Source organism: Paramormyrops kingsleyae, unplaced genomic scaffold (genome assembly GCF_048594095.1).
Source record: "Paramormyrops kingsleyae isolate MSU_618 unplaced genomic scaffold, PKINGS_0.4 ups86, whole genome shotgun sequence".
NCBI lineage: Eukaryota > Metazoa > Chordata > Actinopteri > Osteoglossiformes > Mormyridae > Paramormyrops > Paramormyrops kingsleyae.
The window spans coordinates 71383-91859 of NW_027326024.1; the positions used below are offsets into that span (position 1 = coordinate 71383).

At 43.1% G+C, this 20477-nt stretch overlaps 1 protein-coding gene across 2 annotated transcripts; it reads right to left on the bottom strand.

Moving 5' to 3' along the window:
• Positions 1–201: 201 nt before the first annotated feature.
• LOC140586910 (high affinity cGMP-specific 3',5'-cyclic phosphodiesterase 9A-like) lies at positions 202–18182 on the bottom strand. Of its 2 annotated transcripts, XM_072708413.1 has the most exons (16): positions 18137–18182; positions 17984–18062; positions 13811–13881; positions 12152–12229; positions 10513–10556; positions 9299–9353; positions 9136–9206; positions 5722–5806; positions 4668–4725; positions 3813–3887; positions 2930–3016; positions 2688–2792; positions 1733–1815; positions 1430–1586; positions 522–635; positions 202–420 (listed from the first exon to the last, which is right to left on the bottom strand). In XM_072708413.1, exons 1-16 carry the CDS (start codon positions 18145–18147, stop codon positions 217–219), a joined length of 1377 nt encoding a protein of 458 aa, XP_072564514.1. In that variant the 5' UTR covers positions 18148–18182; the 3' UTR covers positions 202–216. The 2 variants fall into 2 exon arrangements, with proteins under 2 accessions (XP_072564514.1, XP_072564515.1); XM_072708414.1 differs by lacking the exons at positions 17984–18062; positions 18137–18182 and adding an exon at positions 15010–15061.
• Between the last annotated feature and the right edge of the window lie 2295 nt (positions 18183–20477).

Sequence of the window (20477 nt, forward strand, 5' to 3'; positions counted from 1 at the left end):
GACTCACGCATTCACCACAGTACATTTATTTGCACTGTGCTCCATCAGAAACATTCTGCACCCTCTAAGGTTGTAGTGTGACACAGAACAGAGAAGGTGCCGGTGTTGTTTTAAGTATGTGACCGACTTTTCTCACCGATGTTTTGTCTAGATATTACGATACATATCCACCTTTAGTCTGTCACTGGTCACCTCCTTATTGCAGTGTGTTACAGTTCAGTTACTGTACTCATTCACTTTCCACACTAACACTGTAATGATCCATGCTTGCACGGAGCTGCAGTACAGGTGCAAGCCAGCAGAGCAGCAGCACACCTGCATAAAGTACTCCTCCAGCAGGCAGTCCACCCAGGGCTCGGCCACCTCCATGGGCCGCACCTCATTGGAGATATCACAGCATTTGATGAGCACCATCTTCAGCTGTGGGGGCGGGGCCAGGAAAAATAACAAGCAGACAGGTCTGTTAGGAGCGAGTCTGACCAATAAGGAGAAAGCGTGCAGCATGGGAGGCGGGCTCTCACACACGTGACATGCTCCTCATTGGTGAAGTCAAAACTGTCCACTTTCTGCTTGAAGGAGTCCAGGATCTCCCCATGCCGGGCCATGTCAGTGGCCAGGATCAGCGTGATCGTCCCCTGCGGCATGAGTGCACAGAGTCACCCACAGGGCTGCCAATAGGGGGCGGAACCCGGTTCAAGGGGAGCCCAAAAGGGCCCTCTAACCTTTAAATAATCTGCTGGAATAATTTGTCAAATAGATAACAGATAACTTTATGTAGTATTTGTGAATCACAGAAAAGCTTATTTTTCATCTTCCTAATTTTGCTTGACATAGTAGTCAAAGAGTTTTACTTTCCCTCCCTATAATGCAAAAACCGGTTTGGTTTGTCACGCCATGCTAAAGTCAACAGTGTCAGCTTTAGCCAGCCTCTCCCCTTGCGGGCAATCAACAAGGTGGCAGGTGGTGGTGGCTGAAGTGGCTCTTCATTGGTTCTGTAACATACTTCAGCTGTTTTGAAAAGTGCTATATAAATGTAACATTGATTCATTCGAAAGTCACATGCTCAGATAAATGAAAAAGAAATGTTTGTTGTGAATTTTCCAATAGACAAGAAGCTGTGAAGGAATGGTAGCATGTCTCTAATATGCTGGAGGGGCTTCCCTTTCAGTCACGCATTGTGTGTTACAGCCAGTGAGTGACCTGCACGCAGTCGGGAAATGTGTGGGGGGGCCCTTGGAAATTATCATGTCCCCAGGCAGGAGCAAGACAAATAGCTGGCCTGGTCACCCATATATCAAGTCAGACTGATATACAGAATAAACCATGTATCACATGACAGGAAGGCTATAAGGTGACCTGCATGCAAGTTGTAATGCAAGCAAACAAAGACCGATTTGATAGATTATTAGGAAAACACACACAGACAGACCTGCCGTATCTGCTTGAATGTCTCGGGGTCAAAGTTGGAGAAGATGTTGCAGTCAGGCTGGGAGAAGATCTGAAAGGCCACAGCGCAGTGATGGTTCTCCAGGGGGGAGATGTCATTGTAGCGCACTGCCAACTCTGTCCGCGCGTTGATCTGGTACCTGGGGAGTATGGGGGGGGGGGGAGTCAGGAAGAGTGAGAGGAAAGGAAGAGAATGCGAGGGAATGGATGACAGGAAGTTTGAGGAGTAAATGAAGGAAGCTCTGGACAGGCTCATTTTGAGCAGAACCATAGCGCCCCTGCATACGTGTTGTTGTAACCCGGGTGGTCCAGGTCGTGGCACACAGCAGCGGTTATCAGGATCAGGATGTCCATCTGTGTGAAGCGCTCCTGCGGACACAGGGCGACAGGCCTGCTCACAACACCGCCCCACATCTGCTGCCCTCCTCAGCCAAAAAACAACCATTTCCTATGTGCGGCGCAGTCAGTGCTGCGGGAATCTAACCAAATCACACTTATTTATCCATGCAAGAAAAAACAAACATTCACTTATCCATGGTTCCTTTCCTGAATGGTTGATCATGGTTGGCAGCTTCATGCAATTCCCATAATGCATTTCATCATCTGGACTATGATTATTACCTTTTCATAAGTCTACGGATTTGTGGGAATGAAAAACTAAGTGATTTAAATAGAAGTGATTTAAAAACTACGGGTAAGATTGGTTAATATAAACAAGATCATATAAGAATGTTGTTTAACACCAACTGACAGAGAACGTGAATGCTGGTGCTCGTGTTGACATGGAGACCAGTAAAATACTGACGAAGGACAGACATTTTTAATACAATGAGGACAAAAACGTCTTTTGGTGATGTCAGAAACCCACAGATACCATGTAAGCCAATTTCCTTTAGATACACAAAGTGTTTCTGTATTTCTTGCATTCCTCCTTGTAGATAACATCTCTGCTGACTCCCTAAGATTTACGGGATACAGTGTGGGCTGGTGGCCACTTCAGGTTAAAACACCAGACCATGTGCTATTTAGCACAAGCTACTGTAGTTCTTTTTTTTCCCCTCTGTGTCCTTAGGCCCAACCTGGGGCCTATATATACACATTTCTATCTTGAGACAGCTTGAGGGAGTTTGTGAGATCAACAAAAATGCCTTGATAAACCAAAAAAAACGGGAACACATATAATTCTACTAGTGCATTAACACAGCATCAATGCTGCCATGTAGCTGCGACAGGTGTGTTACCTGTAGGCTGCAGAGATGGACCATGCTGTACATCATCTGAGTGACACAGAAGCAGTGGCGGAAGTTGTGAAAGGGGTTGTTCCTGTAGTTATCGTGGATACAGAGCTGCCGCCATGACGATAGATGGAGGGGGGCAGGGGAGGGGGCAGAATGACAGCTCTATTACTCTCAGAGCAGGTTTGACAGAAACTGGGACAGGATGACAGAACAAAATGAGCGCCGATAAACTGTGCCACGCTCACCAGCCACCTCTTCAGGGTAATGGGATTGATGCTGAAGTCCTTGACCAGGCCCAGGTCATGATATATGTGCTCTAAGCAGCTCAGCATCTGGGGCGGTGGACCAGAGTGGCGTTACCACAGGAACAGCAGAGCACAGCGTCCCACCTTCAGTCCTTCAATTGACTGATGTATTAAGCAAGAAAGGTGACAGAACTTTTGTGTGTCCCTAACTTTCCATTTCAGGGCTCAGTGATCATGTACCTCTGAACAATACAGAATACATATGTGTATTTCATTTCAGTTAAATGTCTGTGTATTCCTGAATTATAATCTCAATCAAATCTTGTATCAAATCTCTCATTCAATTCTTGTATGTTTTCTCTTATCATATGTAAGAGTGGCATTATATTAACTTTCATATACACATTTCAAGAAAATTATCTATTTGAATCAAGTATTTTACAGAAAATGTAATAATAACTGGAAATTCCCAGTCACTATGGATGACTGATCCAATCCATATTTAAAGAAATAAGATGGGAAAATACACCACTGACAAAATCCAGTCTAAAAGAGATCGTGCACGGATGAGCTCAGTTGGGTTTTTCTCATCCCAAGATGAGTGACAGCCAGCCTGCATCCAGGAATCATTAAACCTTCACAGAAAGTAATTGGAACCGTTTCTCAATAATCTGTGAAAGACATAAAATACTGCATACCTATTTAAAAAAAAACAATGCCTTGAAGTTACGTAAAAAAATTGGACAATTAGCATATTAAACATTAGAATCAAACCCCACATACTATGTGAATGTAACTGTGACCAAATGTGTTTTTTCCCTTACAGCCACAATGTTCCTCACAGTGAAGAGCCTCTGGGCTTTGGGTGTCTCTCTGCTCTCACCTCGTTGGGCTCCCACTGCCAGACATCGAAGGTTGGCTTTCGCAAAGCCTCCACCGTCTCCTGGGAGAGATGGTACTGCACGCACACACGCACACACACACACACACACACACACACGCACGCACACACAGGAAAGAGAGAGACAGAACCGTAGGCTGTCACTTCCGCACCTCACTAGGCTCCCACTGCCAGACGTTGAAGGCGGGTTTCCTGAGGGCATCTATGTTGTCCTGCGAGCTCCCAGCTAACCCACCGTCAGCTGGCTGTGGACACAGCTGCCCACCTGACTGTGGAGGCACCTACTGCTCCTCAAACACCTGTTATGGATGCCAGAGCCTCAGATTCATGGCTTGCAGAGGTATTTCTGAGTTGTCCTGGTCACCCGGTCTGTCCGGGGAAAGTCCATCACAGGAAAATACCTATGCAACTCTCTCCAGCCACCTGCTAAACCCACTAGGGGTTTCTGCCAAATGTACACATCCGTTCACCTGCGCAGATGTTTTACACCTGTATACTGCCATAAGAAGGCCAAACACTGTAACTGCGTACAGAGGCGCGGTACTGGGCTGACGAGCCCTAAAAAATTGGGAACATATTTGGGCTCAATACGATATTGAATGCATATATTTATCGAAACTGAGTTACGACTCAAATCGGGGCTGTTAGGCTATGTTTTATCTTGTGACAAGATTTTTTAGTTCAACTATTGCTTGGTATAAAAAAAACAGTGTGAAAATCACAATAACTGCAAAATCCACACCAATACCACGGCAAAACACCCTTTGTCTCAGTTCCAGTGTAAATACTGTGTTGTGCCTATGAAAGGCAGTATAAGCAACAACCTTAAGCTCTCACCTTGGGGTATGAAGGCATGTCCCTGCGGGGTGTCAGCTTTTTGTTGTCTTCAAGGAAACTACAGCAGACAGGAGGAACACGTCAGCCAATCAAATCAACTGATTAATTGGTCCAGTGGGTAGCAGGTCAATAAGTCAACCAATCAGCAAATGAAGAGAAGGAAAAGGGAACATGAACCGCCTTTAATGTTATACCTTGTTTTATTGGATTTTTGTGGGTGTGAACCTGATTTTACTGGATAGTTCTTGAGTCAGAGCTGTTTTATTATATTTTACTAAGAAATATAGTGTTATTGTGCTGTACGGGATTTTTACATGGCGCAGTTTACATCCTGCTGAAATGTTAACTTACCATGACCACTAAAAATGCTAAGTGCTGAGCTTCCATGTGTTTCCATCTTGCACTGTGTGTGTATCTAAACCGAGTTTCTCAGAGGCCTTTTGTCTGTATGTAAATGGGTAAGGTTTTCTAAACAGGGTCGGGGGAACGCAGACAGCCTCAATGCACCTATACAGCATGTTCCCCCCAGGGTAGCCAATCCAGCTGTGCTCATGAATGCTGAAACGGTAAGTCTGGCCCAGAGGGTCACAAGTGTAACAACCAGCATAAGGACCAGCATGCCCTGCCATGGAAACCAAACGAAAGCTTACAGCACACACTGGGAACAAACCAGTGTAAAAGCCAAGCCCCGAGGGAATGAGGCTAACCAGACTCATTAATAATTATTATTAATTACAATATGGCCTCTTAATAATTTTACTGCAGACATTTAAAAACTTTTAAAATACAAAACTGCAATTTTACTACTATGTTTGTAACATTTAATTTTGCATACATTTTTTTTCCCCCTGTTCATTTTAGATACACACACATATGATATATTTGTGCTGATTGCCGATTGCTTTATGTATGAATATAATATTTCAGGTACCTAACATAAAGCCACAAGGGACCTTAACGGAAAATAATCTTGAACTATGCATTTACCTGTGCATCGTTATTGCCGAAAGGACAGGATTTCAGACGGGTGTCTAACGGCTTCCGAGTGACTGACCTGTTGTTCCGAGATGCCATTTCTTCTCTGAGCTTCTTGATGTCACTGCGACACTTTTCGATCTCCACCACTTTCAGCCCCTCCACTGAGAGTGATACAGGAAAGTTACCAGAAGAGACAAGAAAAAGGCCAAAACAGATCGGAGGATCCCCGAGTAACGAAAGGGAAATGGAAGGAGACAGAGGCTGACAGCAAAGAGACAAGCAGGGACAGGTAAACACGCTGACTCTGTGTGTGTGTGTGTGTGTGCATGCATGCAGTTGAGAGAGAGAAATCAGGTATATAAACATACTGACTCAATGTGTATGTGTGTGTCGAAAGACAGCAAAGCACATCGTATTCTTCTACAAATAATACGGACAGCCAGACCTGCTTTTGTCAAGCCCAACTTTTACTTTCAATGGACGACAGAGCAAAATGTTTTTTTCACGGCACATTAATAATTTATCTGATTAATATTCACTCTGTAGTATTTTGTAGTTCAGTGTTTCACTTCTATTCAAAATTAGAGCTTCTCCTAATTCTTGGAGCCTTAGTACAATCATTCTCCCTGTTCCTGTCCAGGGGCCCTACTCTCACATCAGGAACATAAGCGTTTTTTGAGCATAAATAGTTACGCACTTCTGAAATACATGTATTCTCCTGTCTGCAGCATGGTCTCATGCCCACAGTGTATATCCAAAAGTAATAAAGTGGGGCCGTGCAAGAAGTCAAATTAATTCATCAAGTAAGAAAAGAGAGTCTTGCCCTCAGTGATTTTGCCTTTGAAAAACATGGAACATGGACTTTTTAATTTACCACTTGCATCTAATTAAAATCCTCAGAATTCCTACGAGACTTCTGTGATTTTGAAAATGAAAGGATGATGGGGAAGCTAACTACGCTTATATTGTGTTTAATAACAAAGCCATATACTTTTTGGGCTTTCGCTTTTTTTTATTTTTCATTTTTATTCAAGTCATGCAAACAAGCAAATATGCCTAGCCAATAGATATGGTGTAAAACATTAGTAACATGGACTGAATGTTTAGGATGCATTGTTGATAAAATAATAATTCAATCAACTACACCAGACAAGCTTATAGGGTACAGTGTAGGCTGCGATGTATTCCAAACCAATTTCTAGTTAATGTCACTGAACCTAAACCCACACACCTACCCCATTAGGCACAGAATGGTTACCATTCAGGTGAGTGTCCTGGTCAGGTAGTTCCTCCATTCTTTGCGCCAAGGCGTAATTGTGTAAAATAAATAAAGTATGGGCTGAGCCCAGATACTCAGGATTTGGCCGGCTGAGTCACACACGACTTGCACATTAATGCTGTGCTTCTGTTTCCTGTTTCTGAACATTTGTTCATTTTCAGCAGGAGGCTTGATGGTAACATGTGTACGGTCTATGACATTTGGGAGGCCAGCCAACTGATAAAATGTTTCCTTTATTGTCCTCCTGTGGTCTTTAATAAAGGCGGTAATGTGGAGCAAAATTTCCTCAGCAAACTGTGCCAAGGGCCTTGACACGAGAGCCTGGGAAATGTGTTCCACGTCAGCAGCCACTGTCTGAAGATTCAGTTGCCAGGACAGACAAAGCGCTTGTCACTTTCATGAGGACTGACAAGGAATTTGGGTGGTTGTTGGACTGGACAGCCAAGAGTAGGCATAGAAAGATTAGTGTTTCACGATCCACTTGGAAAGATGCATTGCATTCCGTGGCCATCACTGGAAGTAGATCAAGACGAGGGCCGAGAATTATTGGTCGTCTCTGCCTTTGCCCCCTTTTCTGTCTGTCCCAGTCTCGCAGGAACACAAGCACATGCAGCATAGGCATGGCGACTTAGGACTGCAAGGACACATAACTTCCTTTGAGCATATTTATAATTATCTTAATTGTCACATATGCTGAATCCAGCCTTAGGGTAACATACTTCCATTCATCCACTTTCTGTATCCACTTGTCCTGTTCAGGGTCCCAGGGGCCGCAGCCTGTCCCGGACGTTACGGACGGGAGACAGGGAATAACCCAGGATGGGGTGCCAACTCATCACCGGCACTGATAATATAATTATATATACTGATATATTTCTATATACCATGGTGTTACATAAATTATTCACATGCATTTTGGTTTATAAAATTAATGTCTACAGATATAATAAATGTAAAAAGTTTTGGTATTTTGCTTTCTAAAAAATGTAATATTGCATTTAGCCATGTAGAGGTGCTTTATTTAATATAACCAGAGTACATAGATGGGAAAAGTCAGTGGCAGGATGTACATGTCATTTTTATGTGACATGCCCATATAGTGATGTTTCTCCATCAAAACTGCATATCTACCTTTGTGGTGCAGACTTAAGTCAATAGTATTCGCTTAAGTCAAAAAATAGCACACAGCTACATGCATTGACTTAAGACCATGGTAGAATAGGGCCCTAGGGTAGATGTAAATTTGGAATATTTCTTTTTGGCCACAGGTTATCATAGCTGATCTTGGGGACTTTATCTTTAGGATAAGTCTCCACAGTGACTAGGCCTCCTACACATTCTAGTGGAGACAAACAGTCTCCAAGGAAACGGAGGTTAGGATGGGTTTCCGTGGAAACGGTGACACAATGGCATCCACAATCATGTTTTACATTTGTGAATTTGCCACCCTGGAGAACCCAATTCACTTAACGAAAGCACTATGCACAGCTCACACTATGTGGTGCCAAACCTGGGTCCTGCACACATACAGACTAGTATAATGGAGTTTATTGTTTACAGGTGCAGAGCAATGTGGGATAATAGTGGAGTTAGTTGTACTTTGGACCAAGGGTCAGGGGGTCATTGTCCTACTGTAACATTGCTGTTGCTGGTAGAACATAGTAGACCCATAAAATGTTTCTGAGAAACAGCTGTGTAAATGTATGACAGGGCACAGATTTGTGAGCCCCAGAAAAAGACACTGATCCAGCAAACAAGTCCCATCATATATTACAATAAACAAAACCATTGTTAGAGTGATGATGACAAACCCTTGGTTTTATATGACTCTTCTGTCAGGTTCTCTTGCAAGTTGGTGCCAGTGTTTACTGATCTTCATACATATTACCCCAAGGGACCTGAACATTAGACAGATTTTCTAAAAGTGCATACATATGCTCACACACAAAAATATACCTACAAGGAACCATAACAGAATTTCCAAAATGTTTAAAAGCTACTCATTTTCAGACAGGCCATAATTTTATAATATTTGGTTTTCCTCTAAAAGCACAAAAGGCATGAGGTGTTTTTATTTTATCCTCCCTTTGGTTTTTAGGTGTTTACAATGTTTTTTCTAATCGAAATGTACCTTATTAAAGCCGTGTGACACAGACACGGGGAACTACTGGAGATTCTGTGCATTTTCACGGCCAAAGCGGCGACACTCACGCTCGACTCTTTTCTCCAGCATGGCCAGGCGGTTGGTCACCTCGGTCTTCAGCTCGTTGATCTTGAACGCCCTGTGGAGAGGCACATGGCGAGAGGATCAGCGGCCGGGGGCGACCCCGCGGGAACAGCGGCGGCAGCGGTTATGTCAGCAAACGCCGCCTACCTGGAGAACTGCTCAGCCACCTGGGTCAGAACGTTCTGGAAGAGCTCCTCCTTATCTGGATGCCAAGCAGAGCAGCATTAATCTCACAGCACTCCTTCATGAGGATAAACTATGCAAAAGGGAAAGGAGCTGCGGGTGTGAGCCTGTGAAGGCAGCAGCATGCCGTCCTGCCCTGTCATACAACCCTCTCCTTCTGTCAAGGAGCACGGTACATAATATCACCCTAACACACATGCACACGGTGCCCTGGCTGTGTTATATAAATCGGTCTGTTTATTTAAGGTGAAGGGACAGAGAGAGGGAGGGGGGGGGGAGCGACAGTGGCAAAGAGAGCGAGGGGAAGCAGAGCTTAATACATGTGAAGAGACTTATCGGGTGTTGGCCCCACTCACCCCCCTGAATGCCAGATGAGTCTCCACAAAGAACCTACCCTTATATAAGGCCTCCAAGCATTAATTAGCTCTCTCTCTAACACACACAGAGCTCAGGGACTGAAGCAACAGCCTGCCATTAGATGACAGCTCTGCCATGGACAAAGGTCATTCAAAGCTGGAGCTGCGAGAACGCGACACTTTTTTGTGCACTATTATACCAACAGAGGTGAGAGGTCAATGGCCAGGTCTGTGAGTCCAGGAAACCAGCAAGCAAGTGCGTCATCGCCTGGAAACTTATGCTGTCAGGCAGCCATAACTCATGCAGCTGAAATATGTGTGTGGTGAGGAGAAACAGCCGAGGTCCTATACTGCTAGACACCTGACATTAAATGCGTCCCGGAACAATCTGTTTGATTTTATTACACACAAACTGGTGATGTTGTTGTTTAACACAAATATTTTGTGGGTTTTATTGGTTATTTTTTGATTATTCCCAGTAATGGCTATAATTTACTATTTTTCACTTATCGGGTTTTGATTAGAATCAAAACTGGCCCTCGATTCCAAATCCAGGTCTTGTTTTCAGTTCTCCCAGGTGACTGGTTCTGACTGGGCAGACGCTTCATACCTGGTTCACAGGTAAACGAGGGCTGGAAAACCAGCAGTGCTTGAGCCCTGAGGACTGTGATCTGAATAGCCCTGGAATAAGGCTCTGAAACTCAGTACAAAACTGAGAGCCCATATATTCCTTATATCTAATGTGATTGTGATGTGTACAGTGATAGGTCAAAACACATCATACTTGTTAAGTGTGGTCTGGACACTGACTAAGGCACTCACCAGCCAACTGTCCACCAGCCACAGGAACCACTTTGTATGGTGACCTTCAACACAAGAGTATAGAGATGTGTCACTAGAACAACCAGTGATGTTTCATCAAAACAAACCCCCCTTCCCACCAGCTACAAGGAACCACCCCCCACTCATGTTCAAAGCCCTGGCACCTTCTACAAGTGTGTGCAAACCTTGGTGGGAAGTGTGTGTGTGTGTGTGTGTGATTAGGTTTATAGTACATTGTGGGGACGAAATGTCCCCCACAATGTGATAAAAGTCTGATATTCTGATGATGAAGGGAACCATTTTTCAGGTCCCCACAAAGATCTGTGACTGCAATCAAAAAACTAAAAATGCCAAAAGTCTCATATCTTGTTTGGTTACTTATGGTTAAGGTTAGGGCTGGGTAGGGGTTAAGGTCGTCATGTTGAGATTAAAGTTTTCCCTGTAGAAATGAATGGAGAGTCCCCACAAAGATATAATTACAAATCTGTGTGTGTGTGTGTGTGTGTGTGTATGTATGTGTGTCTGTCACTGTGTGTGTGTGTGTGTGTGTGTGTGGGTAATGTATATATTACATTGTGAGAACAAACTGTCCCCATAATATGATAATGTGATTAAAAACATGTTATTGTGATGCTGTAGGGACCATTTTAGGGGAAACTCAGTTTTATAAATATGTGACTGCAGTCAAAAAACTAAAAATGCCCAAAGTCTTATGTTTAGTTTGGTTACTTATGGTTACGGTAGGGCTGGGTAGGAGTTAAGGGTTGGGTGAGAAAGATGGGCAGACCCATCCCATCCATTATGGGATGTCCCTTAGCCGACTCCCAGAAGGCAGTGCTGTGACAGGTAGCGCAGGTCTTTCTGTGAACCTGCCTCTCAGTGCATCTCTGTAAGTGCATGTGAGTTTGTGTTTTTTACAACAGTTATGTGTTATGGGGACCTTCATGTCCCTAAGCAGAAAGCCTGTGGGACCTTTTTATTTTTATTTTATTTAACCATTATTTAACCAGGTTTGTCCCATTGAGATCACAGATCTCTTGCAAAGGAGACCTGGCCAAGGTAGCAACAACACAGTGTCAGTACAAAATCTTACATAAAATTACATAAAAACATACTCAAACCATACACCTGCACACAGACAACGTAGACTTCAGAGTTTTGACCAAAACTTTAAATTCATTCAAGGGTATTAAATTTTGCATACGAAGTTCAGCTTGAAGAGTGTTCCATGTGCCAGGTGCTGAAAACCTAAAAGCTTTCTTTCCCAATTCAATTCTTGGGGTATATCCAAATGAGAGAAACAGCATCTTATCTCTGCTGTTTGTCTAGTTTATCCCTTTTTTAATCAATTCTGATTGCTTGAAGTTAAAAATCTTCATGAATAGAGTGGAATACAAAGACTGGTCAAACGTATGTGGATGCCTGCTTGTGTACTTATGCATATGTGAGGTACATGTACGGTTCAGAATGCTGGGAGGATTCTACAAGACTACAATATTCAAGTACATTTACTTTGTTCAGCAGATGTGTGGCCACTTGTGGTCTCCAGTATTCATGTAAACACGTCTCTGTAATTACGGTGCATAAGGCACAGGTACTGGCTGTGCGGAATGCAAGCAGGCAGGGGTAATTCTCCTACCTTTCGGAGTTGTGTGGCATGGTGGGGTCAACGGACACCATAGCACCAGTGACATCCAGCAAGAAAATGGTAGTGTTCCTGTCAGACACAGCAGGCGAATACTAACATTTCACAGAATGGCCAAAGCAAAACAGATCATAGCTTTTTGGTGGAGTGAAGTTTTAGCCTACATAACTTAGACATTCTTATCTGAAAGAATACCTTTACACATTTTAGGCATTTTACCCCAATAGCAACACTTGACAGAGGGATGACATACCCTATATCAACAAAAGTACTGGGATACACCTCTTAATCATTGAATTCAGACCCATTGCCACAGGTGTATAAAATCAAGCACCCAGCAATGCAGTCAGGTCTACAAACATTTGTGAATTAATGGGTCATTCAGAAAAGCTCAGTGAATTCAAGCATGGTCATAGGATGCCAGCTTTGCAATAAGTCAGCTTGTGAAATTTCTTCCTTGCTAGATATTCCACAATCAACTGTAAGTGGTATTATTGCAAAGTGGAAGCGATTAGGAACAACAGAAACTCAGCCACAACGTGACAGACCACGTAGGGTAACAGAGTGATATCGCCGATTGCTGAGGCGCATGGTGCATAAATGTCGCCAAAGCTCTGTTGACTCAATAACTGCAGAGTTCCAAACTTCCTCTGGCATTAACTCCAGCACAAAAACTGTGCCCTGGGAGCTTCATGGAATGGGCTTCCATGGCTGAGCAGCTGCATGCAAGCCTCACATCACCAAGCGAAATGCCAAGCATTGGATGGAGTGATGTAAAGCATAGAATGTAGAGTGACAAGTCACAGTTCTCTGTCTAGCTGTCTGATGGATGAATCTGGGTTTGGTGGATGCCTGGAGAACGTTACCTGCCTGACTGTATTGTGCCAACTATAACATTTGGTGGAGGAGGGATAATGGTATGGGGCTGTTTTACAGGGATTTGGCTCGGCCCTATAGTTCCAGTGAAGGGAACTCTTAATGCTTCAGCATACCAAGACATTCTGGACAATTCTATGCTTCCATCTTTGTGGGAACAAAAGGCCCTTTTTTGTTCTAGTATGACTGTGCCTCAGTGCACAAAGCGACGTCCATAAAGACACAGTTTGGTGAGTTTGGTGTGGAAGAACTTGACTGGCCACACAGTGCCCTGACCTCAAATACCTTTGGAATGAACTAGAACAGAGGTTGTGATCCAGGCCTTCACATCCAACATCAGTGCCTGATCTCACAAATGCTCTTCTGGATGAATGGGCAAAAATTCCCACAGACACACTCCAAAATCTTGTGGAAACCCTTCCCAGAAGAGTGACAGCTGCAAAGGGGGGACCAACTCCATATTGATACCTATTGATTTAGAATGGGATATCATAAAATTTGGCCTGTTGCCCCAATAATTTTGTCCATATTATACTAATTAATGTCAAATGGACCGGCATCCAAACCAGGGTGTTCTGGGATAAGCTCAAGGCTCGTCATGACCCTGTAATGGGTGATGAAAAATGGAAGAATGGATAATGGACCATAAATAATTCACTAAAAGGTCCAAACAATGGAACTTCAGAAATGACATGACCGTGACATGACCGTGACATGACTGGGCAGATACAGTGATACACAGAGCCTACACAAGTGAGCAGGGACAGGCGGATATACCTGGGCAATCCCAGTGCAGAGCAGAGCAGCTCCTTGATGTCACAGGGGCTGCAGAAGCGACTGAAGACCACCTGGACCACATGGGGAGACAAAGAGTGCGCTCATAAGATTAGAACCAACCCCCCCACTGCCAAAACACAGACTCATTTTACCTTGAACATGAACTGGCACGTTCAGGGAGGACAGAAAGTGACCCCAGCCCACTCGGAAGTGGGCCTCAGCTGAGACCCCCAAGGCTACCGTGAGCAATAACAACACTTGTGGTTCCAAACCCATGCAACTTTGACCGGGATAAGCGATGTCAAGATGGGTTGATGGATGGTGTTTCTAAACATCCTCACATTGAAATCTGCAATAACTTAATAAACATAGCATTCCGGTATGTTTACGTAATATTAACCACATTTATCTGTGAGGGTGGTGTGTGGCTCAGGCTCGGTGCATCAGGACCCTGTGTTTGGAAGGTTGCTGGTTCAAAACCCATAGTCAAAAAAAAAGGTTTTACCATTGGGCCCTTGTGCAAGGCCCTTAACCCCAACTGACCCTCCTCCCTCAAATGTACATTGGTTTGGATAAAAGCATCTGCTGAAAGGTCATCGAAGTGCTACATCCAGGACATCACAGGTTTGCGAGTTTAAGCAATGAGACTCAATTAGATAGAGAATGAAGGAGGTCTGAGTTTGGCAGGAGAGACTTCAGACAAATAGGAAGCACTTGAAAAGTCTGAGAATGGCAGGTACAGGCAGCTGGGAAAGACAAGGAATTTATTTGGTTCAGCCACTAGTCCCACAGCCTCAAGTCAATCGTGAAGAGCAGAGTGTCTCACTGTGCTGGCGTATTCCAGATCATATTTCGATCGGCTGATTTTTTACATCAAATTACTTCCCTTAACAGTTTTCCTGAAACGGACACCCTCTTGTCCACGCTAGGAGACATTTCCAGTGGGGAGAGGCAGACTCTTCAGATGCACTCATCTGTGCTGTGCATCTGCATACAGCTCTGGCCGGTTTCCCAGCAAGTGCGGGCTTTGATGTCCCCGGTAAACACACTTTACTCAGTCGGGCCCTCAAGCCGCAATTGGTGTTAATTTAATGCTACACACTCCATTCAATCGTCCGTCCATCTCAGCACATGGAAAGACACACAAAACATGTTAAAAACCACCAAAATAATTTCAAAGCAGCTGTTGTGAGACTCACACTAAAGCTGGTTCCTCTCTGGTCACAATGCTTTCCTCGATGAGAAGGAAAAGAACAATCAAAGCACAAGTCGCCCACAATCCTCCCAGCCCCTTCGCTAGGCTGGCCGCTGCTTATCCGCACGGTGAAGCATGCAGGATTGTGTTAGCCTGCTAGAGTGAAGGAACCAGAGCTAACCTTGCTGCAGGTCTGCAGGCCTGAAACAGAGCTGACATATTTGAATCTCCATTTGCACAAACATAAATTGCAAAGGTATGCAAATCTGTACATGTCAAAAGAGATAATTCCTTTTCTTTTTGCAAACCCTTTTCTTCCACATGCAGTCACCCCTACATTTGCTGTGTGAATCAATATTAATCTGTTATATTAAATAAAACTAAGGGAAAACAAGGGCTGAGAATGAGGCCAACAGATGGAAAGGCTAAGGAGCCCAAATGAGTGGGAAAGGAAGGTTTTCAGCATGAAAAATCAGAGAAGTACTTTTGTTATAATATAAAACGAGAGACCACTGGTAGAACTGGATCTCATTTTCATAAAAAGCAATAAGCACACAGATACACTACAGATTGAACAAGTCCTGTAAGGGCAAAATATATTCTGAACTGCAAAAGAACAATGGTGAGCTGTTGATGGTGCTGTTACAGCTTACTATGTGCTTGGTCTCTAGCTTTGCAATAATTGCTTTCTTTGTGGCAGAAACGAACTGCAAAGGAAAATATACATACTGAAATGGAGTCTATCTAACAGCAAAGACACCTAGTTAATGGGTGTTCTGCAGGTTCTGAGTCATACTGTACTCCACTGGTTGATTTGTATTGCTGCAGTGTCACTGAAGGATCTTACACAACCATGTTGAGAAATGTGCTCCTCTCCTGAGCCTTGCCTACCTTCCCGTCAATGCCTTCAGGATAAACAGCAGCCTATAACTATCAAACAGATCATGAACAAAAGATAGATGCTTGTCCAGGTTATGGTTTCTCACTTGAATTGTCCACCCTGGCTGAATTTTCTGTTTCCCCATCCAATCACTCCTACTCATGTGTAACAATTCTCCATGAATTGTGATCAACCTCCCCAAAACCTTCACATGGTTCGCCCCTCTTTGTCTGCATTGGAGGTCACATTTCACATTTAAAGTCTTGGTACTTGCATACAAGGTTACCAGCACTGCCATTTCCACCATCTCAACATCACCGTGGTTGATCGTGTCAAGCTCTCTGGGCCAGAAGGGAAATCAGATTCCCATCTATCTTTGCCCTTGACCCTTGTGTAGTAAAAATACCTTTTGTTGGGCATTAGAAATGCGGAATGTCTGTGGTTTATTTACTTTACTGAATTCTCCACTACTCTGTGAGTATTTAAACACATACTGTATAGGACATAGCGGCCTTAGAAAAGGTGCAGCGTAGGGCCACAAGAATGATTCCTGGTCTTAGAGGAATGTCATACGAGGAAAGATTATTTGAGCTAAATCTGTTCAGCCTCAAGCAAAGGAGACTGAGGGGGGACATGATCCAGGTCTATAAGATTCTAACAGGTTTGGATGCTGTTCAACCGAATAGTTACTTCAGCATTAGTTCAAATACAAGAACTCGTGGCCATAGGTGGAAATTAGCGGGAGAACATTTCAAACTGGATTTAAGGAAGCACTTCTTTACACAGCGTGTAGTCAGAGTATGGAATAGTCTTCCTGATAACGTAGTGCAAGCTGAATCCTTGGGTTCCTTTAAATCAGAGCTAGATAAGATTTTAACAACTCTGAGCTATTAGTTAAGTTCTCCCCAAGCGAGCTCGATGGGCCGAATGGCCTCCTCTCGTTTGTATAGTTCTTATGTTCTTATGTTCTTATGTTCTTATGTTCTTAGTTATTGTACTCATTTTCATCAAGCCAGTCACTAGAATTCTGCCTGTGTCTCCTTATGCTGCATTGGCACTATAATTAATATTATTTTGTCCTTCCTTATTTTTACAGTATTATGTCTCACATAAGCAGAAACACTGCATAGACTCTTGATGACTATGCATTTGTATTGATTTTTCTTTTCTTGTTTGTTATTTTTTATGTGCATGAAAAATACATGTTACTGTAAGAATACAGTGCCGAAAGACCACAGAGTCAACTTACTAATTTAATTAAATTTGCTTAAAGATCTGATAATATCTGTGTCCTGCCCAGTTATCTGAAATGACTGCAGATGACACCCTAGGAACAGACACAGATCATCTAAATGTCACACAGTGGCCCAAACCTCCTTTGCTCCATTTGACCCAGGATCTACTCTCCCTAACATAACATGTGCTGTTGCGTCCACCAGTCATATCCCTGTAAAAAGGAGGCTCATCTGCGGGACTGTCGCACAACAAACAACCGGAAAGCCGGCAGCACACCAAATGTCTCATATCAGTTAAAATACTGCTTTATGCGTGGTCTTTCCTATGGAGCTGTAGTTTTCTATTTGAGGATGTCCCTAAGGGTGTTTTACGACTATTAGCGACTTCTTCCACCCCCCAACAACCTTATTTCCTTATCTTATGCAGGATGTTACTAAAACAAAGATCTAGATGGTTCGGTTATTACCAGAATGCAGTGTCCCTTTAAAAAATACATCAATAATAAGGCAAACAGTCGTGCGCGCGCACACACACAAGAAAGCACCTTCTTTAAAACAATGCTCCACATAACTACTAGTGACAATACAACAGTACTTAACCCACAGCTTTCAACTTTCTTATTATCCCCAGTAGTTACCCCTTCTCCTAGATCAGTGTTTAAGAAAAAATAACGGGAACGAAGACACTGGTCTCAAGCATATAAACCAATTTCTGTCAAATGCGTTTGATGGGATTTTACATACAGAACTGCTTTCATTATATATTTTTGTAAAATATCAAGAGATAACCGATATCGATGGCACACTGGAGCTGACGAAGCGAAGGAATCAGGGACACGGGTTGTAAACGCCGTTGAAAATACCTTTTGCGATCTGCCATCGACGTCCAGGTAGATAACGCGATACGCCGAAGACGCGGATCCCATCTCCGCCCTCCGATCGCTGCCACAGACCAGCGTGCCGTCTTAGCGATCACAAAATGAGCCTGGCCTCTGTGCTAAGAATTACAATAATACCTTGCCAGCATCTCTTCTCAGTCACCTTTCCGTAGGACTCCCTAAACTCCCACCCCATACTGCCCCTCCCACTCCGCCTCCCCCCGCCGGCTGTCAATCCCCTGACTGTACAGCTGTACTGGACAAAGTGAGGGTGTGGGCAGCTTTAAAAGCGAGTTATAAGTGCAGTAAGGATGCTTCATATCGTCATAGTTACCCCACTCGTCAAGAATGAAAAGCGGCCTCTGGCATGCAGTTTCCTCCTTTACAACAATTACATTTATTATTACTGTAAATATAAACTGTTTCGACTACGTTAGGACAAAATGAATAGATTAAAATATAACTGAAACCTGGAAGATCTGGGCACGATTTGTAAACTAAATAAGAATCGTTCTCGCTTTATTATTTGATATATCAGTTGCGGGAAAATTATGTGGACTAAAGAAATGTGTCAGTGGGTTTTCTCCAGACAAACCTCATCGGTGAGGGAATGGATTTCATTATATGGTCTGGTGCTTTCTGGGATCAATACACTTAATTAAACATCCCGAACCTTCTGCCACGCGGTTATTACGTGAACCATTTGCGTCACAGTCAGCCACAAAGACCCTGCCGTATGAAGTTATATGTATGTCTTTGAAATTAAGAACAACTTCTTTGGGAGTTACGTTCATATTTACTCATATAAATGATCAAAATATCATCACTGCCTGACATATGCTCAGGGATTCAAATGAATGAGCTTGCTGTTCTGTCAGATTTGCATGTGTACCCTTCCACTGTGACAGTTTGGCAAATCCCGTCACCTGCAGCTGGAAGTGAAACAACAGCCCGCTCTGACACTTAGCTCTTTCTGTAGACCTTTTCTAATAAACCATCCCAACACATGGTCCAAAACTGAAGGCCAGTGTTCAGGAAAATGTACCTATAATCTCACCCTTTTAAATAAAATATTTTTTATTATACAGCTGTGCAGCTAGATTAGTATGTCACAAATTTTCACGTTTTGATATTTATTTTCATATAATTTTGGTCTTTATGCCATTGAATTATAAACTATATACTGTATATTGTATAACAAATCCTGTAACACTGACCAGGAAGATGGATAGATTGATAATATAACTATGACATGACACATAGTGCCATAATTTGAAATTTTTATCCCATAATGTAATAATGTGCATCACATTATTACATTTTTATTATGCAATAAAAAATAAAAGCATAGAGAACTCCACTGCCCTAAAGCATTTTTTCCAACTTAATGGAGTCAGAGAATTGTGGAAAGGAGATAGTCATACTGTAATTCTCCCAGCAGGGGGCATGCCAATTCCAAAAAGTGAAATCACTCACCTTCTTATTCAGATAAACCTGTAGTACATCACATTACACAGCACTGTGAATCATACCCATCCGGAATTGGCCGAAGGTGACTACCATAACCATGTGTCCTATTGTTCCACTTGTTAGATACAAATAGCCATATGAGATGCATACTGTCCGGGTCTGTACCATCCGGTCCTGCCCTTCATGTCTCCACTCTGTTTGGCCAGCAGGTGTTGTTGGCCATCCTGTCATCCTCTCTGTCTTTGGTCCTTCAGCCTCAGTGTGCCAAGTGTGTTTCCTGCTGCATAGCTCTGTGGCTTGAGCATGTGACTCAGATTATCACTTATGAGTTTGAAGCCAGTCTCACCTTTTGGTTCGAGATGGTTTAATTTTCCTTAGTGTTTGGTATTGTTTTCTTTGTCTTTGCTTTGTGTTCCTGATATAGTCTTCCCTGTTTGTGCCTGGGTTAACTATGCTCTGCTTGTATTTGTTCCTAGTTTTTCCTAGTGTAGTCAGCCCTCTGTTATGTTCCCTAGTTTCTTGTGTCATGTTTTGGTAATTTGATGATTCACACCTGCCCTATGTTAGTCATCATTACCTGTGTATATAAGGGCCTGCATTTTCTCATTTCCCCAGTCTGTTATTGTGCTTTATTACTTTGTGTCACTCTGCTGTTTTGCCAAGTTCTGTTCCTGGCATTGGCCAGTTAATTTGTATGTTAGATTATTGTTTGTTTAGTTGTTCCTTTTCTCATGTTTAGTTCTGACCCCTCCTGGTCCTTTGTTTTGTAGTTTAGCCAAGTGTGTTCAGTGTCCTTAATATACCAATAAGCCATTAGTGGATTGTCACCCTCATTATTGCCTGCACTGTGCCCCCGTAGCTATCACTGTATACACTACAGTGAAAACATCATTTTATGCATATGTACCATTTCCTTTATGACTGCATAAAAGTACAATGGCAGATAAGGGAATGTTGTTCAATTTTAGGCATTTATACTGAACCCCAGCAGTAAAAATAACCATTTCAT